General features: G+C 43.3%; 1 protein-coding gene across 1 annotated transcript in view; it reads left to right on the forward strand.

The window, feature by feature from the left end:
* Positions 1-19,013, forward strand: part of CDH17 (cadherin 17) — a 167,670-nt gene that overhangs the window by 39,798 nt on the left and 108,859 nt on the right. Inside the window, exons 5-6 of the mRNA XM_033933775.1 lie at positions 461-599; positions 12,696-12,854. Coding sequence (XP_033789666.1) covers positions 461-599; positions 12,696-12,854 — 298 coding nt within the window. The remainder of the gene's footprint in view (positions 1-460; positions 600-12,695; positions 12,855-19,013) is intronic.

Here is a 19,013-nt window from a genome sequence, read left to right on the forward strand (position 1 = left end):
CCCAGAAATGTCATGTCCTGTTAACATTGTTTTAAACTGAGGGAAGACAGTTTGCACAAAGATCACATGTAACTACCTCTGTGAATGATTTACATGATAGCTTTGCTGAGACATGTTAATATGAACTGAGTACCACTGGCACCAGACTTCTGCATGAAATATTGATTTTAATAATAACACAAGAATTGCCGCTGCTGGGTCAGACCAGTGGCGGCCCCTAGGTCAAAAATCAGTGCCCTAACTGAGACCAGCCCTACCTGCGTATGTTCCGGTTCAGCAGGAACTTGTCTAACTTTGTCTTCAATCCCTGGAGGGTGTTTTCCCATACAACAGACTCCCCTACAACAGACTCCAGCTAATGTTACTCGATGACTGAAGCTTGTTGGATACATGGGCTTAAAATGTAATACTTTCCTTGCTGGTTTTGTTTTTTTTTTTCTTATACTTTTTACACAACTAGATAAGCGCTATTAATGGACAAGGAGAAACTGTGGAGGGCCCATATTCAATCAAAATCATTGTTGAAGACTTCAACGACAACGGACCAGTGTTTAATCAGTCTGAATATTCAGGAATAGTGCGAGAAAGGTCCAGACCTGGTAATGGCAATTTACTTTGTTAGGACACTGATGTAAGACACAGGCAGTAAAAATTATGCTAAAATTTGGTGTACATTTTCTTTACTTTTGGAAAAAAAAAAACAACCTCTTTATTGTCACTGCAATAAGCTAATGATATTCAAATTGATAGGTACACAAGAGCATAAGAATAGCCTTACTGGGTCAGACCAAATAGTCCATCTAGCCCATTAGCCTGTTCTCACAGTGGCCAGTCCAGGTCACTAATATCTGGCCAATAAAAAATAATATAAAGAAGTATGCTAACTTTTGGTAGTAAAGTTAAAAAGTGTACTTACTGTTAGTGGAGTACCAATGGGGGGGAAGTCCGCCCCGGGTGCAGCCTTAGGGGGGGTGCACAGCCGGCCCAGTCCCTATCGCGCTTCCTCCCTCCTTACTGTCACCCTTCTTACTTAAGGAGACCGACCGACCCGTTGTCCCGACCCACTGCTTCGGGATGCCGAAATGCCCCGTTTTCAGGGACAGCATCCCAAAGCTGTGCGAGGGGACAAGGGATCAGCGATTGCTTCCCCTCCAGCACTAAAGCCTGCCTCCCTCCTTTCCTCCCTACAACGCCAAAATGGTCAGGGGGGGCCGCCAGGTTCGGAATCACCCTCCTTATTCTCAGGGCCGGCATTAGGGGATGGCAAGGGGGCCCCGTGATCCAGGCAGCTCTCTTAGCTGCCATCAGCCCTGCCTACGGCTGCGCCGGTAAAGCTAAACTGGACGGTAAAAGCAAAGAGAGACGCCGCGGGACTTGTCCACTTGCCTGCATCACTCGAAGTTCTGCCGCTCTCGATCCCACCCCTCAAACACAGGAAGTCACTTCAGAGGGGGCGGGATTGAGAGCGGCAGAACTTCGAGTGATGCAGGCAAGTGGAAAAGTCCCGCGGCATCTCTCTTTGCTTTTACTGTCCAGTTTTACTTTACCGGCACGGCCGTAGGCAGGGCTGATGGCAACTAAGAGAGCTGCCTGGATCGCAATAAGAAGAAAAAGGAGGTTCTGGATATTGGATTAGTAGGTAGATAGGGGACATGCTGACACAGAAGGAGGGAGAAGGAAAAGGGAGAGAAACAAGAGATGCCAAGTCCATGGGAGGGAGGGAAGGAAAGGAAAGGAGATACCAGCCCATGGAGGGGAAGGGTGAGATGCCAGGGCATGGGGGGGAAGGAGACAGATGCCAGACCATGGGAAAGAAAGGAAGGAGGGAGGGAGGGAGAGAAAGGAAGGAGAGGAGATGCCAGATAATGGAGGGGGAGGGGGAGTTGGAAGGAGAGGAGAAATATGCCAGGGCATGGGGGAGAGACAGGAAACAAATGCCAGACCAGAGGGAGAAGAGGTGCCAGAGCATGGAGAGAAAGAGATGCCAGGGCATGGGGGAGGGAAGGAGATAGAGATGCCAGACCATGGGGTGGAGTGGGAAGGAAGGAAAGGAGAAGAGAGTGATTCCAGAGCATAGGGAGACAGAAAAATGGAAAGGGGGTGAGGCTGAAATGATTCATGTACAAAGGAGACAGTTTATGGAAGGAGCATAGAAAGAGGGTAGATACCATATGGAAGAGAGAGTGGGCAGGGACACTGGATGGAAAGGGCAGAGAATGGAAGGGGCGAGACAGAGGGTGAACAGTAGATGGAAGAGGTAGAGAGATGGGGACAGACACTGAATGGAAGTGTGGGGGAGAGGAGGGACAGACGCTGAATGGAAGTGTGGGGGATAGGAGGGACAGATGCTGAATGGAAATGTGGGGGATAGGAGGGACAGACACTGAATGGAAGTGTGGAGGAGAGGAGGGACAAACACTGAATGGAAGTGGGGGGAGAAGAGGGACAGACACTGAATGAAAGTGTGGGGGAGAGGAGGGCAGACTGAATGGAAGTGGAGGGAGAGGGGGAGCAGATGCTGGAAGGAAGTGGAGAGGAGAAAGAAAAAAGGGCACATGCTGGATTGAGGGAAGAGGATAGAGTTAGATACTGGAAGGGTTGAGGGAAAGAGGGAAAGAGAGGGTAGTAAGAGCGTAATCTAGATGGATGCAGAAAATAAATTGAAAAGGAAAATGAGGGAAGAAAGGGATTGCAGAAGAGAGGTGTGGGAGAGGGAAGGAGAGGAGAGAGATGCCAGACCAATGGGGATGAAAGGAGAGATGGAAGGGGGAGGCATACAGTTTCTGGACGGGGCATAGAAGGAGAGAAGATGCCATATAGGGGCAGAGAGATGGCAGACAGTGGATGGAAGGAAGAGAGTAACAAGAAGATGAGGAAAGCAGAAACCAGAGTCGACAAAGGTAGAACAAAAATTGTATGCAGAGTCCAGCTTCTTGCTGGTTCAATTTAACCTTTGTCTATGTATTTCTATTTTATCCCCCCTTTTACAAAACTGTGGTGCGTTTTTTAGCACCAGCCGTGGTGGTAGCAGCTCTGATGCTCAGAATTCCATGAGCGTCAGAGCTGTTACTACCGTGGCTAAAATCCACACTTCAGTTTTATAAAAGGGGGAGGGATTAGTTTGTGATGACATTTCATACTAGGCGAAGGTGTTCGAAAGACATGGTTTTCTGTTAGGATTGACGGTGTAGGATTGATCTGTACTAGTCTGGCTTGTTTAGGTTTACAATGGGTGTATTGATGTTGTACTACTCACTGCAGTATGTAAGATGCTGCCTTTTCCTAGGTACTCATGTGTGACGTGTGGCTTGTTACTAAAAATCATGTTTTTTGTACAGATGGGGGGGGCAAAAAAGATGGGCCCCGGGTGTCACATATGCTAGGTACGCCACTGCTTACTGTTCTTTTTTTTTTTTTTTTGTATTAGTGATCAAAGATCATCATTTTTGCTATGATTCATTTATTAAGTAAACTAGAGCTGACTTGGATCCCAACCATCTAATCTAATCTAGACTTCAATTTATATACCGGGTCATCTCCCAACGGAGCTTGACTCGGTTCACATGTAATTAAGACTAGAGTACATAAGAAAGAGAGCATAGAGAAAAAAAAATGCTAGATTTTCCCCTACTATATGTAACTATTCCCTACAATATGTAACCATTAATACAGTTAATAAGAGACAGCGCATAGAATCAGATTAGAGAAGTAGCTGCGACTTTTTTTAAGGTGACCTGAAAGGATAATCAAATTGGATGCTTGAAGCTTGCTTACCCTCTTCATTGCAGCACTCCCTAAACATAGGTGCTATCCAGGAGCGCTACTCCGTTAACCACACAAGAACTAATGTCCTTGTGAATAGCAAGATATCACAAGAAACTCATTTCAGGGCTACCTGGCTGTAATGTGCTTGCATGAGGTGGACATCCCTGACTAGAGCCTAAATCTATGGGCTCTAGTCAGGGGGTGTAGCTACCATTCAGCAAGTCCAGCAAAATACCTAGGGTTGCCCAGTGGTAGGGGCTGCCTGAGGTTGCATCTCCCCCCCTCCCCATGCCTGGTTTTGACATCACACCAGTTTTCCCTGCCTCCAGGTCTGGTATCTCTCCAGCTCCCCTCCCCCCCCATCCCCGTCCTTCAATGTGGCAGAGAATGATTCTCTGAGGATTTATGAAATCTTGGTTTTAAGATGTAATTTTTCATTTGTATTTTAAGATATGTGTATAAGTGGTTGTTTGACTTTATGTAAGCTACTTTTGTAATGACACTTAGGAATTGGCGGTTGACAAATTTTTAAAATAAAATAAATAAATAAAGTGCTAAAACCCAGCTCTATGACCAGCGGGACCTTTCTTTGAATGTCCTGCCCAAAGGAAATGACATCAGAAAACTTTCAACAAAGTTCCTCTTGAGAGACTCCTGAGAAATTTAAAGAGCCATGAGATGTCCACCCATCATATTCTATGGGCGCCTTAGCATTTAGCGCTTGCTAAATCTGTTAGCATGGCTTAGTAAAAGGACCCCCAAGAATATTATAATTCCTCTGTATCACTCCATAGTGTGATCTCACCTTGAGTATTGTGTTCAGGTTAGTTTGCCATATCAGAAAAGGTACAGTTGAATTAGAAAAGGTTCAAAGAAGAGCAACTAAAATGATAAATAGATTGAAACTCCTCTCATATGAGGAAAGGCTGAAGAGGGGGGATATGATTGAGGTCTACAAAATCCTAAGTTGTGTAGAATGGGTGAAAGTAAATCGATTTTTTACACTTTCAAAAAGTCCAAAGACCTGGGGACTCTCAATGAAATTACACAGAAGTACTTTTAAAACAAATAGGAGAAAATATTTTTTCCACTCAAAGAATAGTTAAGTTGATTGCCAAAGGATGTAGTAACAGTGGCTAATGTAACTGGGGTTAAGAAAAACATTTGGACAAGTTCCTGGAGGAAATGTCCATAGTCTGCTATTGAGACAGATATGGAGTAAGTTACTTCTTGCCCAGGGATCAGTAGCATGGAATATTGCTCCTACGAGTATTTGGTTTTCTGCCAGGTACTTGTCATCTGGATTAGCCACTGTGGAAACAGGATACTGGGCTAGATGGACCATTGGTCTGACCCAGTATGGCTCTTCTTTGTTCTTATAGAGAATATTCACACTTGAAAATCTGGTGATGTAGCCAGGCTGAAGTAAGGATAGGTTGACAATTGCAATGAGGCAAAGTGAAATATAACATTTTTTCATCTTAATGTAAGGACTCTTGTATATCCAGCTACTGGGAAGGAGCCACACAAAGTACTTTCCTTTATATTAGGTGTGTGAGCCGGGCCCAGCCCAAAGTTGGCAGGACATTGCAAGCACTCTCCACACAGTCTCTCTTTGAAATAAAGCAGACCACTCCAGTAGTTTTGAAAACAAATTCCAACTTTACTTCTTCCAACAGGAACAATAGGCACTCTTAAACAATACAGTTCCAACAGAAAACAGCACTATCTACAGCAGGGCTGTCCAAGTCCGGTCCTCGAGATCTACTAGCAGGCCAGGTTTTCAGGATAACCATAATGAATATGCATGAGAGAGAGATTTGCATAAGAAGAAGGCAGTGCAGGCAAATCTCTCTCATGCATATTCATTATGGATATCCTGAAAACCTGGCCTGCCAGTAGATCTCGAGGACCAGACTTGGGCAGCCCTGATGTACAGTCTTTCTGCTGACTCCTTTGAAAGATAAAATCTCCTAACAAAAGGTCCTCCATTTTGGCTACATCATGATCTGTTGGGGGAGATCTGCCCAAAGACAATTCTCCTGCCCAAAACATAAGCTTAAGAGCCCCTCTGATGATGCCACTCATTTGTTTCTTTGAATCCACCATTCAGAGAGATCCAAGCACTGCCTGGGTCCATTCATTTCACATTTCCAGAAGCTGCTGAAACCCAAAGGCTGGGTTTCCAACTGACTTCTTAACATTGTTTACCCTTCATTACCAGTACAGATCAGACTTCACATACAAACTACCTTTTCTGACTGGCAACCCTAAACCTAGGGGCTGCTATCAACCATTATAACTCCACAAATTATTGTCAGGGGAGACTCATGCGCCAATACTCCTAGCTCCCTGGAGCTATCCTTGGCTACATTAAATTTATTTATTTTGATTTAGCTCACACTTTTTCAGTGGCAGCTCAAGGTGCATTACAATTAGGCTTTTACCTGCAGTTATGGAAGGTTAAATGACTTGCCTAAAATCACAAGCAATTGAACCAGCTTCCTTGGTTGCCAGCCCAGTTTCTAATCCTTTAAATCTGAATGAAATAATTCCTATTCCTTTAAAGGGAGTAGGGGAAGGGGAGGATACACTCCTGCCATGTGAAGCAAGGCACCAGTCTAAAATGTTAATAATAAAACAACAACAACAACAAAAATCAACATGCAAACTTCCACTTAAATAGGAATCTGAGAGTGTATGTCTCTTTAAGAGAACCAGCATCTCAGCTGCTTGTTTTGTCCGTACATAAGCATCTCCATGCCAGAGATGCACTCAGGTAGAAGTGACTCCCAAGGATGAGGCAGAGGAAGCAAAGAGGAAGGACAAAGACCGTCTTCCCTTTTCAAACATCCTGCTTGATTCTCCCTGGACCTGGACATCAGCCTAGGGTTGTCATCTGGTCTTGGGTGTGCGTTGTATTGATATCACAATACCTTAAGTAAGTCACTCACAGACCTCGGCGGTGCTGCTGTGTGTATTTTACTTTCACACACAGACTACTTGCGCCAAAATCGTCATCAGTCTTATAATTTCTAGCAGTATTTTATTTTTATTTTTTAATTGTACTCATCTTGACATCAACGCAGCTAGGAGATCATATTCCGACATAGTTTCCAAGTTTTATTAAAAATTTGATAAAACACATATAATTTCTAAGCGATTTATATTTAAAAATGATATTAACAAAGAAGACATATAAACAATACTAGTGTTAATACCAACTTACAAGAGACATCAGGAGAAAAGGGGGAGAACTACAATTTTTAAAAGCAAAGAAGCATTCAAGATAAACACATTAAGGGAGGGGAGGGTTTTTAGCCTTATAAGGCTAGTTTCTGGTATTTTAAAGAGTCCATCTATGTATCCCTGTTAATGGATAATAACAACCATTTCAGACAGAAGTTGATTCCAAGTTTGTGGGACTGTAATGGAGAAGATTTCCGCTCTTCTCGTATTTATGATTTTCAACGATGGAATTGTTAAAAGATTTTGTTCCTCTGATCTAAGTCAGGGGTAGGGAACTCTGGTCCTTAAGAGCCGTATTCCAGTCGGGTTTTCAGGATTTCCCCAATGAATATGCATGAGATCTATTTGCATGCACTGCTTTCAATGCATATTCATTGGGGAAATCCTGAAAACCCGACTGGAATACGGCTCTTAAGGACCAGAGTTCCCTATCCCTGATCTAAGTGTTCGTGAAGGAGCATAAGGCAACAGCAGTCTGTCAAGAAAGATAGGTTGTTCAGTTTGCCGGTTTTTAAATGTCAGAAGCGCTAGTTTGTAGGTTATCCTATGTGGAATTGGCAGCCAGTGAGCGTTTTTTAGGAGAGGTGTGACTATGTTTCGCTGAAGCTGTTTCAGGAAGTTCCCCTTAATCTTATTCCCCTGTCTCAATCTTAGCTGAACTGATTCGGTTGGCCCATTTGCCTAAGCTTAGCTGACCTAAGAATTGGTTGGTCCATGTGCCTATGGCCCCACCCATAGGAAGGGCATTAGGCAACTGGCCCAATTTCGGTTGGCCCAGGTTACTAAGGCCTCTCCTATGGGCCTTAGTAACCTTAGGTGCCTTCAAGGCTTTAGAAGGGGCAGGCCCGCCATTCAGAGGAAGGCAGGCCTACCGGCCGGCTGGAGGGAGAACCTGTCCATCCGGCCATCTATTAAGGTTAGAGGGGGGTTGGGGGGGTCTGGGGGTGCATGGGTAGGCCGAAGGGGGTTTGTGTCCAGCAAGAGGGATTGGACACCCTCCTTCCGGTATCTTGGTGTTGGTGGCTCGGGGGGGGTTTGTGTCTGGCAGGAGAGATTGGACATATCTCCTGTTGGTAATCGTGCGGGTGTTGGGGGGGGAAGGGTTGTGTTCGGCAGGAGAGGTTGGTCATCTCTCTTGCCGGGAAGGTTCGGAGGGATCGTGGCAGGCACAGAGAACAATATGAGTATGCTAAAAATCGCTAGTAAAATTATAAAATCTACTAACTTTTTCACAGTTTCTTATTTCAAAGTATTGGTTGAGAGAGCTCTTTCATCCTTGGCTGGTAATCAGAGAGCATAGTGGTAGGTAATAGGGAGAGGCAATGTACTAATCGTTTCTATTGGCAGGGAATATGATTGAGCTGATGACTGATAACTGCCAAATGTGGCAGTTACATTCTCCCACACTGCTTCAGCAATGTAATGCAACTACAATTTGAATAGCACAAAATTATTGAGCCACATGGTTTATTGTTTAACTTTTATGATGCCAAGTTTATTGTTATGTAAACAAAGTGTTGGTTCATGGCCCTTATAGAGCTGGATTCTATAAGCAGGGTGGAAGCATGGCTCATTCTTCAAGGCTTTTGTTAGGTAAAAAAGCATGCAAAATAGGTACCATGTTTTGTTAAGCATTAACTAAAATGAGACTTACCGTAATTTAAATCTTCAGTGGATAGTATAGCTTGTTCTCTCTCTGACAATTAGATGGGGATGGGACAAAGTATTTTTGTATCCTGGGTAAAAAGTACCCATAAATACGTATGAAGGCTGGGTCAGGCTGTAATGGCAATATTTCCTTTCTTCTCTGCAGTGGTATTGCTAAACAGCAAATTTTGTGGAGGAAGCAAGGAGTAATCTAAGTACAGAGAGTGGCACACACTTTTCTCATGTATTACTAAACAGGTAGCTAAACCAGTCCAATATCTCTTTCTTCCTCTTCACACACTTATCTCTCATTTTTGCTTCCCCTCTCATTCCCCTTCCTTCTCATCTCCTTGCCTGGTGAGGCCTAGTGGTAGAGCTGCCAGAGGTTGTAAGATTAAATCCCAGTGCTGCTTCTTGTGACCCTGGGCAAGCCACTTAATCCTCCATTGCACCAGGTACAGCCACTTTCAATGTGGTTGTGAAACTACAAAAAGGCAATACAAGTCCCAATCCCTTTTCCCGTCCCTCATTTCTCCCTTACTACCATAGCCCTCCTTTCCATCTTTCTTTTCCTTTCTCTCTCTCTGCTCTTCCTTTCTCCCTTCTTTGCCCTGCCCTCCTTCACATATCTATCTCCCCCCCACACACATTGGTTTTCTATCCATTTTCTCCCTTCCAGGCTTCCCTACTTCCTTCTTCCCCTGGTTGCATCTCCATTTTTCTAGCACCACCATTCACTCCCCAAGCTTTCCATACATATCTGCGTCAACTTCAGCAAGGGATATCTAGTTCAGGTGTCAGAACTAGTAGAGCTTCATTCTGCTTCTTTTTTTTGGCTCTTCCTGTACCATGCTGAGGGCTGTGAGGACTTAGAACATGTGCTATGCTTCTGTTCCCTGTTAATGTCAGCTTACTGTTTCCAACTGGATACGTGGTAGTGTGAGAAGGGGGAGGGGAGCTATGGGGTCAAGAAATACTGTGCATTTTCTTCACCAGATTAGATCATTTTTTTCATTGAGGACTTACAGAAGCTTTTTCATGCTCAGTTGGATTATTGCAATTCCATATATTTGGGAATTTCTGAAAAACAAAAATCTTTGTCAAGGTTGCAACTATTACAAAATACAGTAGCCAAGGTTATATTATATAAGTCTACATGTGATCAAGCAACACCCATATTACAGACATTGCATTGGCTACCATAGAGGAGAGGATAAAATTAAAAATTTGGGGGCCCTTTTTTTTTTAAGTTCAATCATCTTTATTAGCATTTTAGAATATACATACAACCAAAGGCATGAACTGTGGTAAGCATGAACGTGTGCTTTGTGCAGGTTAAAATCCACTATCACAGGGCATGTTCAGACGTCCCACAGTACTTTGTGTTCAGCCTTTCTCACATAAAAAAAATTCACAGCAGTGGCTTAATCTCTGAAATTCTTTCACTTTGAATATGAAATTGAAAAGGCAAACTAATTACAGTAGTTGTGTTTTCATAAACTGCTAAAATCTTGTTTGTTTTCAGAATATTTTCCTAAGAGTTAAGCTTATTAACCTCCTCTTTTAGGAAGCCGCTTTAGGGTTTTTTAATGCCAACCGCAGCAGTAAAAGCTCCTATGTTCATAGGAATTCTATTAGCGCTGGAGCTTTTTACTGCCATAGCCTGGGTCAAAAACCCTAATGCGGCATCATAAAAGGGGGAGAAAATAATTTTGTGATATTACTGTGTAAAATTGTAGTCTTTTTACTGCATATTGTGAACCATTTTGAGCTATGGGTAAAGATATCTAAAAAAAAGTTTTGCATTGTATTGTGTGCTCTGAGTCATCACAGTCACTAGAACCTGGCCAAACCCCAAAGAATAGCAACATTCCTGCTTGCCCTGGATCGGTAGCATGGAATGTTGCTACTCTTTGAGTTTTGGCCAGGTACTAGTGACCTGGATTTGCCACTGTGAGAACGGGCTACTGGGCTTGATGGATCATTGGTCTGACCCAGTAAGGCTATTCTTATGTTCTTATAATTAAGCTGTTTTCCATAATTCAGGAAGAGTCATAAAGGAAGCTTTCACTCACGAAGTGATGGCACAGATTCTCTCCATGACCTCTAAAATATGATACTGAGGGCAAAACCTACCCCCCTCTTTTACTAAGGTGTGTTATGGTTTTTAGCATGAGCTAAATATTAGCATTCACTAACCATGTGCTAAATGCTAATGTGTGCATGTTATCCTATGGACGTATTAGCATTTAGCACGCGCATTGTTTTAGCGTACGCTAAAATGCGTGGAGGGGCATAATCCAAAAAAAGTCTAAGTCCCTTTTGGCCTATTATTCTTTCATTGTGGATGCACTTCACATTTGTTAATGCTATTGTTATCCTGTGTTCTTTTGAACACCCATATTGTTGGCTTTATATTTCTTCTCATATATAAAATCAATAAAACTTTTTGAACAGAAAGTAGAAGCAGGGAAAATGCCCATTATCAAAAAAAAAATCCAAAAGGAGGTTTTTTTAATGGCCTGCCTCTACGTTCAGCTGTTTAAACGCCTAGACCACCACTACGTCTAAACTTACACCATATAATCAACCTAAAAAAAGCCTAAGTCCCAAATGCCCAAAACAAGGGCTTTTAGGCAAAGGAGGGGCCAGTCCTTGCCTAAAAGCTGGATTCTGTAACTGGTGTCTGTCAAAAAGAACACCGGTTATAGAATCCCCCCACCCCGACAGCGATCGGACCAGGAAGGAGCCCACAGGAGGGGCCTAAGGCTACTGGGCCGATTCCGGTTGGCCCAGGCGTCTCAGGCCCCACCTGTGGGCGGGGTTTGAGGCGCCTGAACCAATTAGGACCTAAGGCCCACCATTTTATGGATGGTGGGCCTGCCGGCCGGCCAGGCTTGGGACCCATCCGCCGGCCAACTGGTTTTGAGGTACGGGGGGTTGGGGTCAGCAGGGGATCACATGGTGGGGGGGCCGATCAGGGTTTCGGAGGAGCGATCGTGGGGGGGGGTGCACCGAGGGCAGGAGGGCCTGGGATCCCTCCTGCCCATATCTTACTGGGGGTGGGGGTAGTGGGTTTCGCCGGGCCAGGAAGGCTTGGGCTCCCTTCTGCCCGGATCGAGTCGCGGGGGAGGAATAGATCGCTGCATGAGAGATGGCTCATATCTCCTGCCTCAATGGTGATTGCCCACCCCCTGAACTGCGGCACTTCAGGGAGATTATCGCCCTGCTGCGATGCTCACCATGAAGTGCTGCGGTTCAGGGGCTGAGCGATCACCATCGTGGCAGGAGAGATGAGCTATCTCTCTCCTGCAGCGATAGTTGCAGTAGGAGGTAGGCAGGTTGCTGGGGATGCTGAGCTGCAGCGATCAGCTCAGTGGGCCCTTTTTCAGCAGTTATACCTGTTTTGACTTGGTCTAAGTCAAAACGTATAAGTGCCGACTAGGCAACCTGCCTAAAGTTTTGGTTATATCTGCTGTATGCCTATGTCTAGGTCAGCCCATCTCCCGCCTACCTCCCTCCCTCCCTTTCCCCTCCTCTAAAAACGCCTCTTTTCGCTCTATGCGTTTAGAGGCAGGAGAAAGGCCTAAGCTGGTTTTAGATACGTCTAAAACCAGCTTTGGTTATGGGTACTTGGACGATCAGGCTTTTTGATTGTCCAAGTACCCACTTAGGCCACTTTTTAGACATTGTTTTGTTTTGATTATGAGCCCCTTAGCGTACCTTAATAAAAGAGGGCCCTAGTTCTGGCCCTGCAAGTAGACTTTTATATATAATAAAACAAAATTTCTTGAAGAATTTGAAAATGACATTAATATGATTCCATTGTTTTATGGTGTTATAAAATTATAAAAATGTTTCTTAAAAAGTGTAATCAAGTCAGCTCAAGCTTACTGATATTGATAGGTTACTGTCGTTTTATTTTCATAGTCTATAGAGAGCTGAAGAATGTTTTACCATCTCTTAAAACTGAGGACAGTTGGAATTCATATTCTTATCATTGTCTCATCTATTGTTTCCTTTTTTTGTAACAGGAAAGCCATTTTTATATGTTTATGCAACTGATCTTGACGACCCTTCAACTCCCAATGCAAAATTATTTTACAGTATTTTGCAGCAGATTCCTGACAGCCACAAAAAAATGTTATTTTCGATTAATAATAAAACAGGCGCAATCTCACTCAATGTAGATGGTAAGTGAAAAACAGAAATGCTATTCTTTTTCATCAAGTACATCTAGGAATTACTAAGCTGCAGTAAAAAGTGGGGTTTACCAGCACACCAAGATTATTTTTACTCCTGTAATAAAATGGTGATTTGTTATGACTTTTTGGAAATCAATTTGGGACCAAATTAATTGTTTATTAGACAATCCAGTGGCATTATCATATGATACTGTGCTGTTTGGTATGGCAATGAGAGCAAACAGTCAGATTTCTTCAAATAATAACTTATAATGACTGGGGTTGCCATTCAGCAAATTATGTATAATTGGAAAAACTGGAGTAGATTAAATTATAATTTCTGGTGAAATTCCTTATGTCATATTTATAAAATGGAAACATTTATTGTAATACAGCGAGGATGTTTCAGGAAATTTTAAGATGTGTGGGAGCCATTAACAAAATAATGTACTGATTAGATGACATTTTTTCCCTTAAATTTACAGGTTCAATTATGAGGGGGGGGAGGGGGTAATTTTATTATTACATATTGTACAAGGTATTTGATTATATGATAGGAAAGGGTGGGAGATAAGAGCATATCATTTGTACCATTGATTATTAAGTGATATATTTATTGTTAATCTGTTTTAAACCAAATCTCCACCTCAAGACACAGAACAACCTCGAACCCTTTCGCCTTCCCCCCACTCAAAGGCACACAACGCAAGAAAATGTTTGACAACCTTCTGGCAACACAAGCAGCAAAAATCAACCATTCCATCTCCAATCTTATGACAATATCAGACAACTTCAAAACATTCAGAAAAGAAATCAAAACCCTGCTTTTCAAAAAATTCATCCAAATATCTTAACCCCTCCTCTTTTACCTCCAGAAGATTCACCTACCTTCAGATAACCTTCCCCCAAATTACCCACCTTAACACCTTCCAATTAAACAAATACCATAAATAGATTGTAACCTACCCTCTCTAACTGCATTCCATATGTATTTTTCATACAGTTCTTCACTGTCAGTTTAATTTCCATCCTATAAATTCACATAGAATTTTTCTTTTTTCAACCATCTTTATTTTCTCTTCTTTATTAATTTCCAGGTACTTTAGTTAGATTGTGAGCCTTCGGGACAGTAAGGGAATTTTTTAAGTACCTTCTTACTTCTCATTTATAATCTTAATGTATATTTTCTTCAAACCGCTTAGAACCTAACGGATGTAGCGGTATATAAGAAATAAATTACATTACATTACATTAACTTATTGGCACACTTATTGTAAGTTTGAAAATGAATAAAGATTATTTTTAAAAATGGTGATTTTTCCATTTTTTGAAATAATGGCTATGTTGCCATTAGTGCATGGCCATTAAAAAAAATCAGCACATGAGCCTTTACTGACCCTTAGTTTGTAGGTGGTAATCCTGCACTAATCAGCACACAATAATGTACAGGAACGCCTACTCTCCACCCCAGGCATGCCCCTCCAAGGAAAATTGTAAAATATTTTGTAGCACATGATTAGTGCACACAGATTTGTAAATTACTGTAGGACATCTGAGCATTTTAAGGTGGAGCACTTACCACAACTTATTAAAAGGGCCCCAAAGTTAGCCTGATCATCCCAGGACTTAAATATTAAAACTGCAGTAAGAAGCATTGTATTTCAGTGTGAGGTTCTGGGACAGTGATTCTGTAAAAACAAATGTTATGGAGGGGCATTTTCAATATGTCTGAATTTGAAAGTTCAAGCCAAGTGTTGCTCTGGGCAAGTCACTTAACACTCTTGCCCCAGGTATGTTAATCAGATTGTGAGTCCTCCAGGATGAATAGGGAAAACTACTTTAGTACCTTTTAGACTATAAACAGTGTTTAAATACTAAAAATAAATGTGTGTCCAAAAATTGGGTAGAGAAAATGGTCATTTTTGAAACTGCAAAACGTCTATTTTTTTTTTTGTTGTTGTTTAAATGACCTTTCCAGACATTTTTGCCCTTAGTACGTTTATCTTTCTTGACCATTTTCAAAAATTAAAACGTCCAAATGAAAAATGCACAAAACAAGCCATTGGCATGTAGGAGGAGCCAGCATTTGTAGTTGACTGGCCACACAGACATTCCAGCAGAGCAATGGGGCACTGCAGTGAACTTCACATAAAAGATCCCAGGTACATATCTCACTACAAGCCCCTTATGGTGTATGGTGAGCTCTCTACCTACCTATAACCTACTGGGCCCAAGTATACACCACAACAATAGCCCTTTTGCCTGCAGGTGTCACCTATATGTCGGTACAGTGGGATTTGGGTGGGCTTTGGTGGGCTCACACTCTCTACTTCAAGTGTATTAGTTAGAGTGGGATATGGACTCGGGTCCCCTTTTCTAGAGTCCACTGCACTGATTACTAAGCTACTCCAGATACCTGCTTGCTGCTCTGCTAGGACTTTCCATAACATGTGCAGCTGTCATATAGGCAGGTATATACTGTGCCATTCACATTTTTAGGGTGAGGGAGGGGGGTCAGTTTGGATACCTTTTTCACACTTATTTATTTTTAAAACAGGTAACATGCCCTCTTGAGATTTAGACAAACTGCAGATTAACAGCATAGATCTGTCTAGAAAATAGGTTTTGAAAATAGTGATTAGGTGGTCTGGTGAGAAAAACATCCATCTGAAACCATACTGGGAAGGTTGGAGGCAGGAGAATTTGTTTAGGTAGGCTATGAATTGCGTACAGACTAGTGTTTCAAGTCATTTTGTGAGTAGAGGTATTCCGGCTATGGGTCTGAAGCAGGAGGGTGAGGATAGGTCAGCTTCTTGTTTTTTTAAGATGGATATGAGAGCAATGTAACTCATTTGGGTGGGGAGCTAACCTTTTTGTAAGAGGTTGTTCATAAATGAAGTCAGCCAATGGGTGAGTTCATTAGGGATGTGGGAGTATAAGTGTGATGGGCATTTATCTAAAATCTGCTTTTGGTGGATAGTTTGTTTAGCTGGGGAAGCACTTCAGTTGGGGTGATTGGTTTGAAGGTGCAACGATTTGGTCTACTGGACTGCGGCCCTTGAGGAGGGACTTTGACACCCCTGGTTTAGAGGTATAGGGGATCAGGGGGTTCTCAGGGAAGGGTCCTTGAACTAGGGGATCTTACTCCCAAGCCCACTAGACCACCAGGGATTTTTTGGGGTGGGGAATATGAGGGTGTTGATGGTCCTGGGGGGGAGGGTCTTTTTGTTGGGGGGGAGGGGACAGAGGGGCTTGAATGACTTATTTTTTAATTCGCAAAAGCAGTTCCATGCTCTCTGTGCCTGCCGGATCAGCTGATCGTGGCAAGGGAATCCCTGATCAGCTGACCTGGCAGAACTCCCCAAAAAGGCTTTGAGGAGTCCTGCCAACTCAGCTGATCAGGAATTCCCCTGCCACGATCAGCTGAACTGGCAGGCAAGGAGAGCAGGGGGTGCCTTTTTTGGCAGGCAGTCGGGTTTTCAAGATATCGCTAATGAATATGCATAACATAACATCATACTTCTTAACCGCATAACCATGAGTTCTACGCGGTTTATAAAATATTATAAACTAAAAACAATTTAAGAATGACAGAAATAAATTATTTGACAAAGTATTTTGAAAAGAGATAAGTTTTCAGTTGAGTTCTGAAATGTTTATAAGAACAGGCTCCAAGCAATAACAATCGAAATTCTCTGTCGTGTGAAGCTGCTTGGAATGCTAAAGTATGGTCCAGAAATTTCTTACTTTTACAGCCCTGTGAATAGGGCATGAGAATTTCTACTATTTTTATATGATGCTAGAGAGAATCTATTAACCATATAAAATGGAGCGGTACCATACATGAGAGAGATTTACATATAATGGAAGTGACAGGTATGCAAATTTCTCTCATGCATATTCATTAGGGATATCCTGAAAACCCGATTGGCTGGTGGTCCCCCAGAGCAGGGTTAGGAACCACTGCTATAAATGGTGCTTAACTGAAGTTTGACAGCCGCTTTGCATTGCATTTCTCAGTGCCTAATTTTTAGGCATCATTTATAGAATTTGGACCTGAACGTCTGTGCAGGAGTGATCGCTGGAATAGTCTTCCACTACAGGTGATTGAGGCCAGCAGCGTGCCTGATTTTAAGGCCAAATGGGATCGGCACATGGGATCTATTCACAGGGCAAAGGTAGGGGAGGGACATTAGGGTGGGCAGACTAGATGGGCCATGGCCCTTATCTGCCGTCTATTTCTATGTTTCTATGTTTCTATGTTAATCCAGTTTCTCTAGTTTTTTAAAAAGGTATATTGATGTTTCTAATGCCTTCTACAATGTTTACAGTGCTGCCTTTCCTACAAAAGTCCTTATTGTGTGACTGCTGGAAGTTAATATTGTTAAGATATGGTAAGATCAGTGGCGTACCAAGGGCGGAGGAGCGTACCGTCCCGGGTGCATGCCCTAGGGGGGGTGCACAGCTGGCTGGGTCCAAAACCTCCTGGGACCTGCACTTCAGTGTGGCTGCCGGTCCACCCCATGGCCAAGAAAAAGGCTAAGAAGCCAGTGGGAGTGGCGAAAGAGTCCTTTAAGGAACACCCTCCCGATCTGGCTCTATCCCGCCCCCTTCATAACGCCACCGGACAGCATTCTCAGCCATTGGTTGACCAGGCAAGGTCAACCAATGGCTGAGAACGCTGTCCGGTGGCGTCACAAAGGGGGCAGGATAGAGCCAGATTGGGAGGGTGTTCCTTAAAGGACGCTTTCGCCGCTCCCGCCGGCCTCATAGACTTTTTCGAACCGTAGCAGTGGCGTACCAAGGGCGGGGGGTGGGGTGGGAGGAGAATTTTTAAAAAAATGATGGGCTGGGTGTGTGTGTGTGTGTGTCAAAAATGATGGGCCCCGGGTGTCACATACCCTAGGTACAACCTAGGACCACCTTTAAGATCCACCATTGTGGAGGTGGGAGGGCCCTTTCTGAGGCGTTTTCCTTCCTTTAGAGCAATAAAGATTTGATACTGTCTTCCCTTTTGCTTCTGCAATAATTTCATTTAGAACATCTTATGACCATACTTGTCTCCCATTGGAAGAGTTGCTTATACATACCCTAGGTACAACACTAGGTAAGATAGAATTGCTTTATAGATCTTGAATGAGTTTGAATCTTAGCTCATCCCACTTTGGCCTCCCCAAATAGCTGTCACTGATCGCCTATAATAGCAGCCTCTTTTCTCTTACCTCTATTGAGTTTTCCTAATTAAGATGTTTGTGAATTACTTCAAAATATCAAGCATCTTTTGTAAAATATGTGGGACCTCCTCCCTCTAGCATGAGAGAACCTCTTTTTTGTCTGTTCCTGAAATCCCAGGGTTTCTTGTGATAATGCTATTGTTGTTGCTATTATTTGTTTTAATCTTTTAAAATGTTTGAAGATTATTTCTATAGCATTTAAAAATGTTTGAAGATTATTTCTATAGCATTTAACTATCAATCTCATGTTGAGGTAGAAGTAAATTAAACACTGCCAATGAGAAAATATTTATCTTCCCTGACACTTCCATGTTCATCAGTGCCACGGGATAAATATCAGCTGAAGAGATAAACTGTGCACATATGCATTCTAACTCTGAACAAGGTGAGAATGGCTTTAAAACCACAGGCTTGCACTGCAAGGAATGGCGGTAGAGAGCAGGAGAGTCCAGGAGCAGGGCAGGCAGAGCTGGGCAGAGCAGGGCAGGCAGGAGAGATCAGGGCCTGCGGGGGGTGTTGGGCAGGGCCGGTGTGTCGGGCCGGTGCCCGATCTCTTTTCTCTGCTCGTCGGACTCTCCTGCTCTCTGCCACCATTTCCCGCAGTGCAGGCCCGCTTTAAAACCATGGGCTTACACTGCAGAGAATGGTGGCAGAAAGCAGGAGAGTCCGGGAGCAGGCAAGAGAAATCTGGGCTGGGCTGAGCCCTGACAGCAGTGACAGGAAGCTGCTTCTCCTGTCTCTACTGGTGCGCATGAGCGGGGATCACTCTGGCCGTGTTAACGATCGTCCCCATTTGCATGTAGGCCTTTACTGAATTCGTCGGCCGGCATGCAAACGGAAATGGGTTGCACATGGTTTGGAGGTTTAGTGAATCTAGGCCTATGTACAGAAGACTCTCAATTATCCGGCAACCCATGGAGCTTGGTAGACGTCA

This window comes from Geotrypetes seraphini, chromosome 2, assembly GCF_902459505.1.
Source record: "Geotrypetes seraphini chromosome 2, aGeoSer1.1, whole genome shotgun sequence".
Classification (NCBI taxonomy): Eukaryota; Metazoa; Chordata; class Amphibia; order Gymnophiona; family Dermophiidae; genus Geotrypetes; species Geotrypetes seraphini.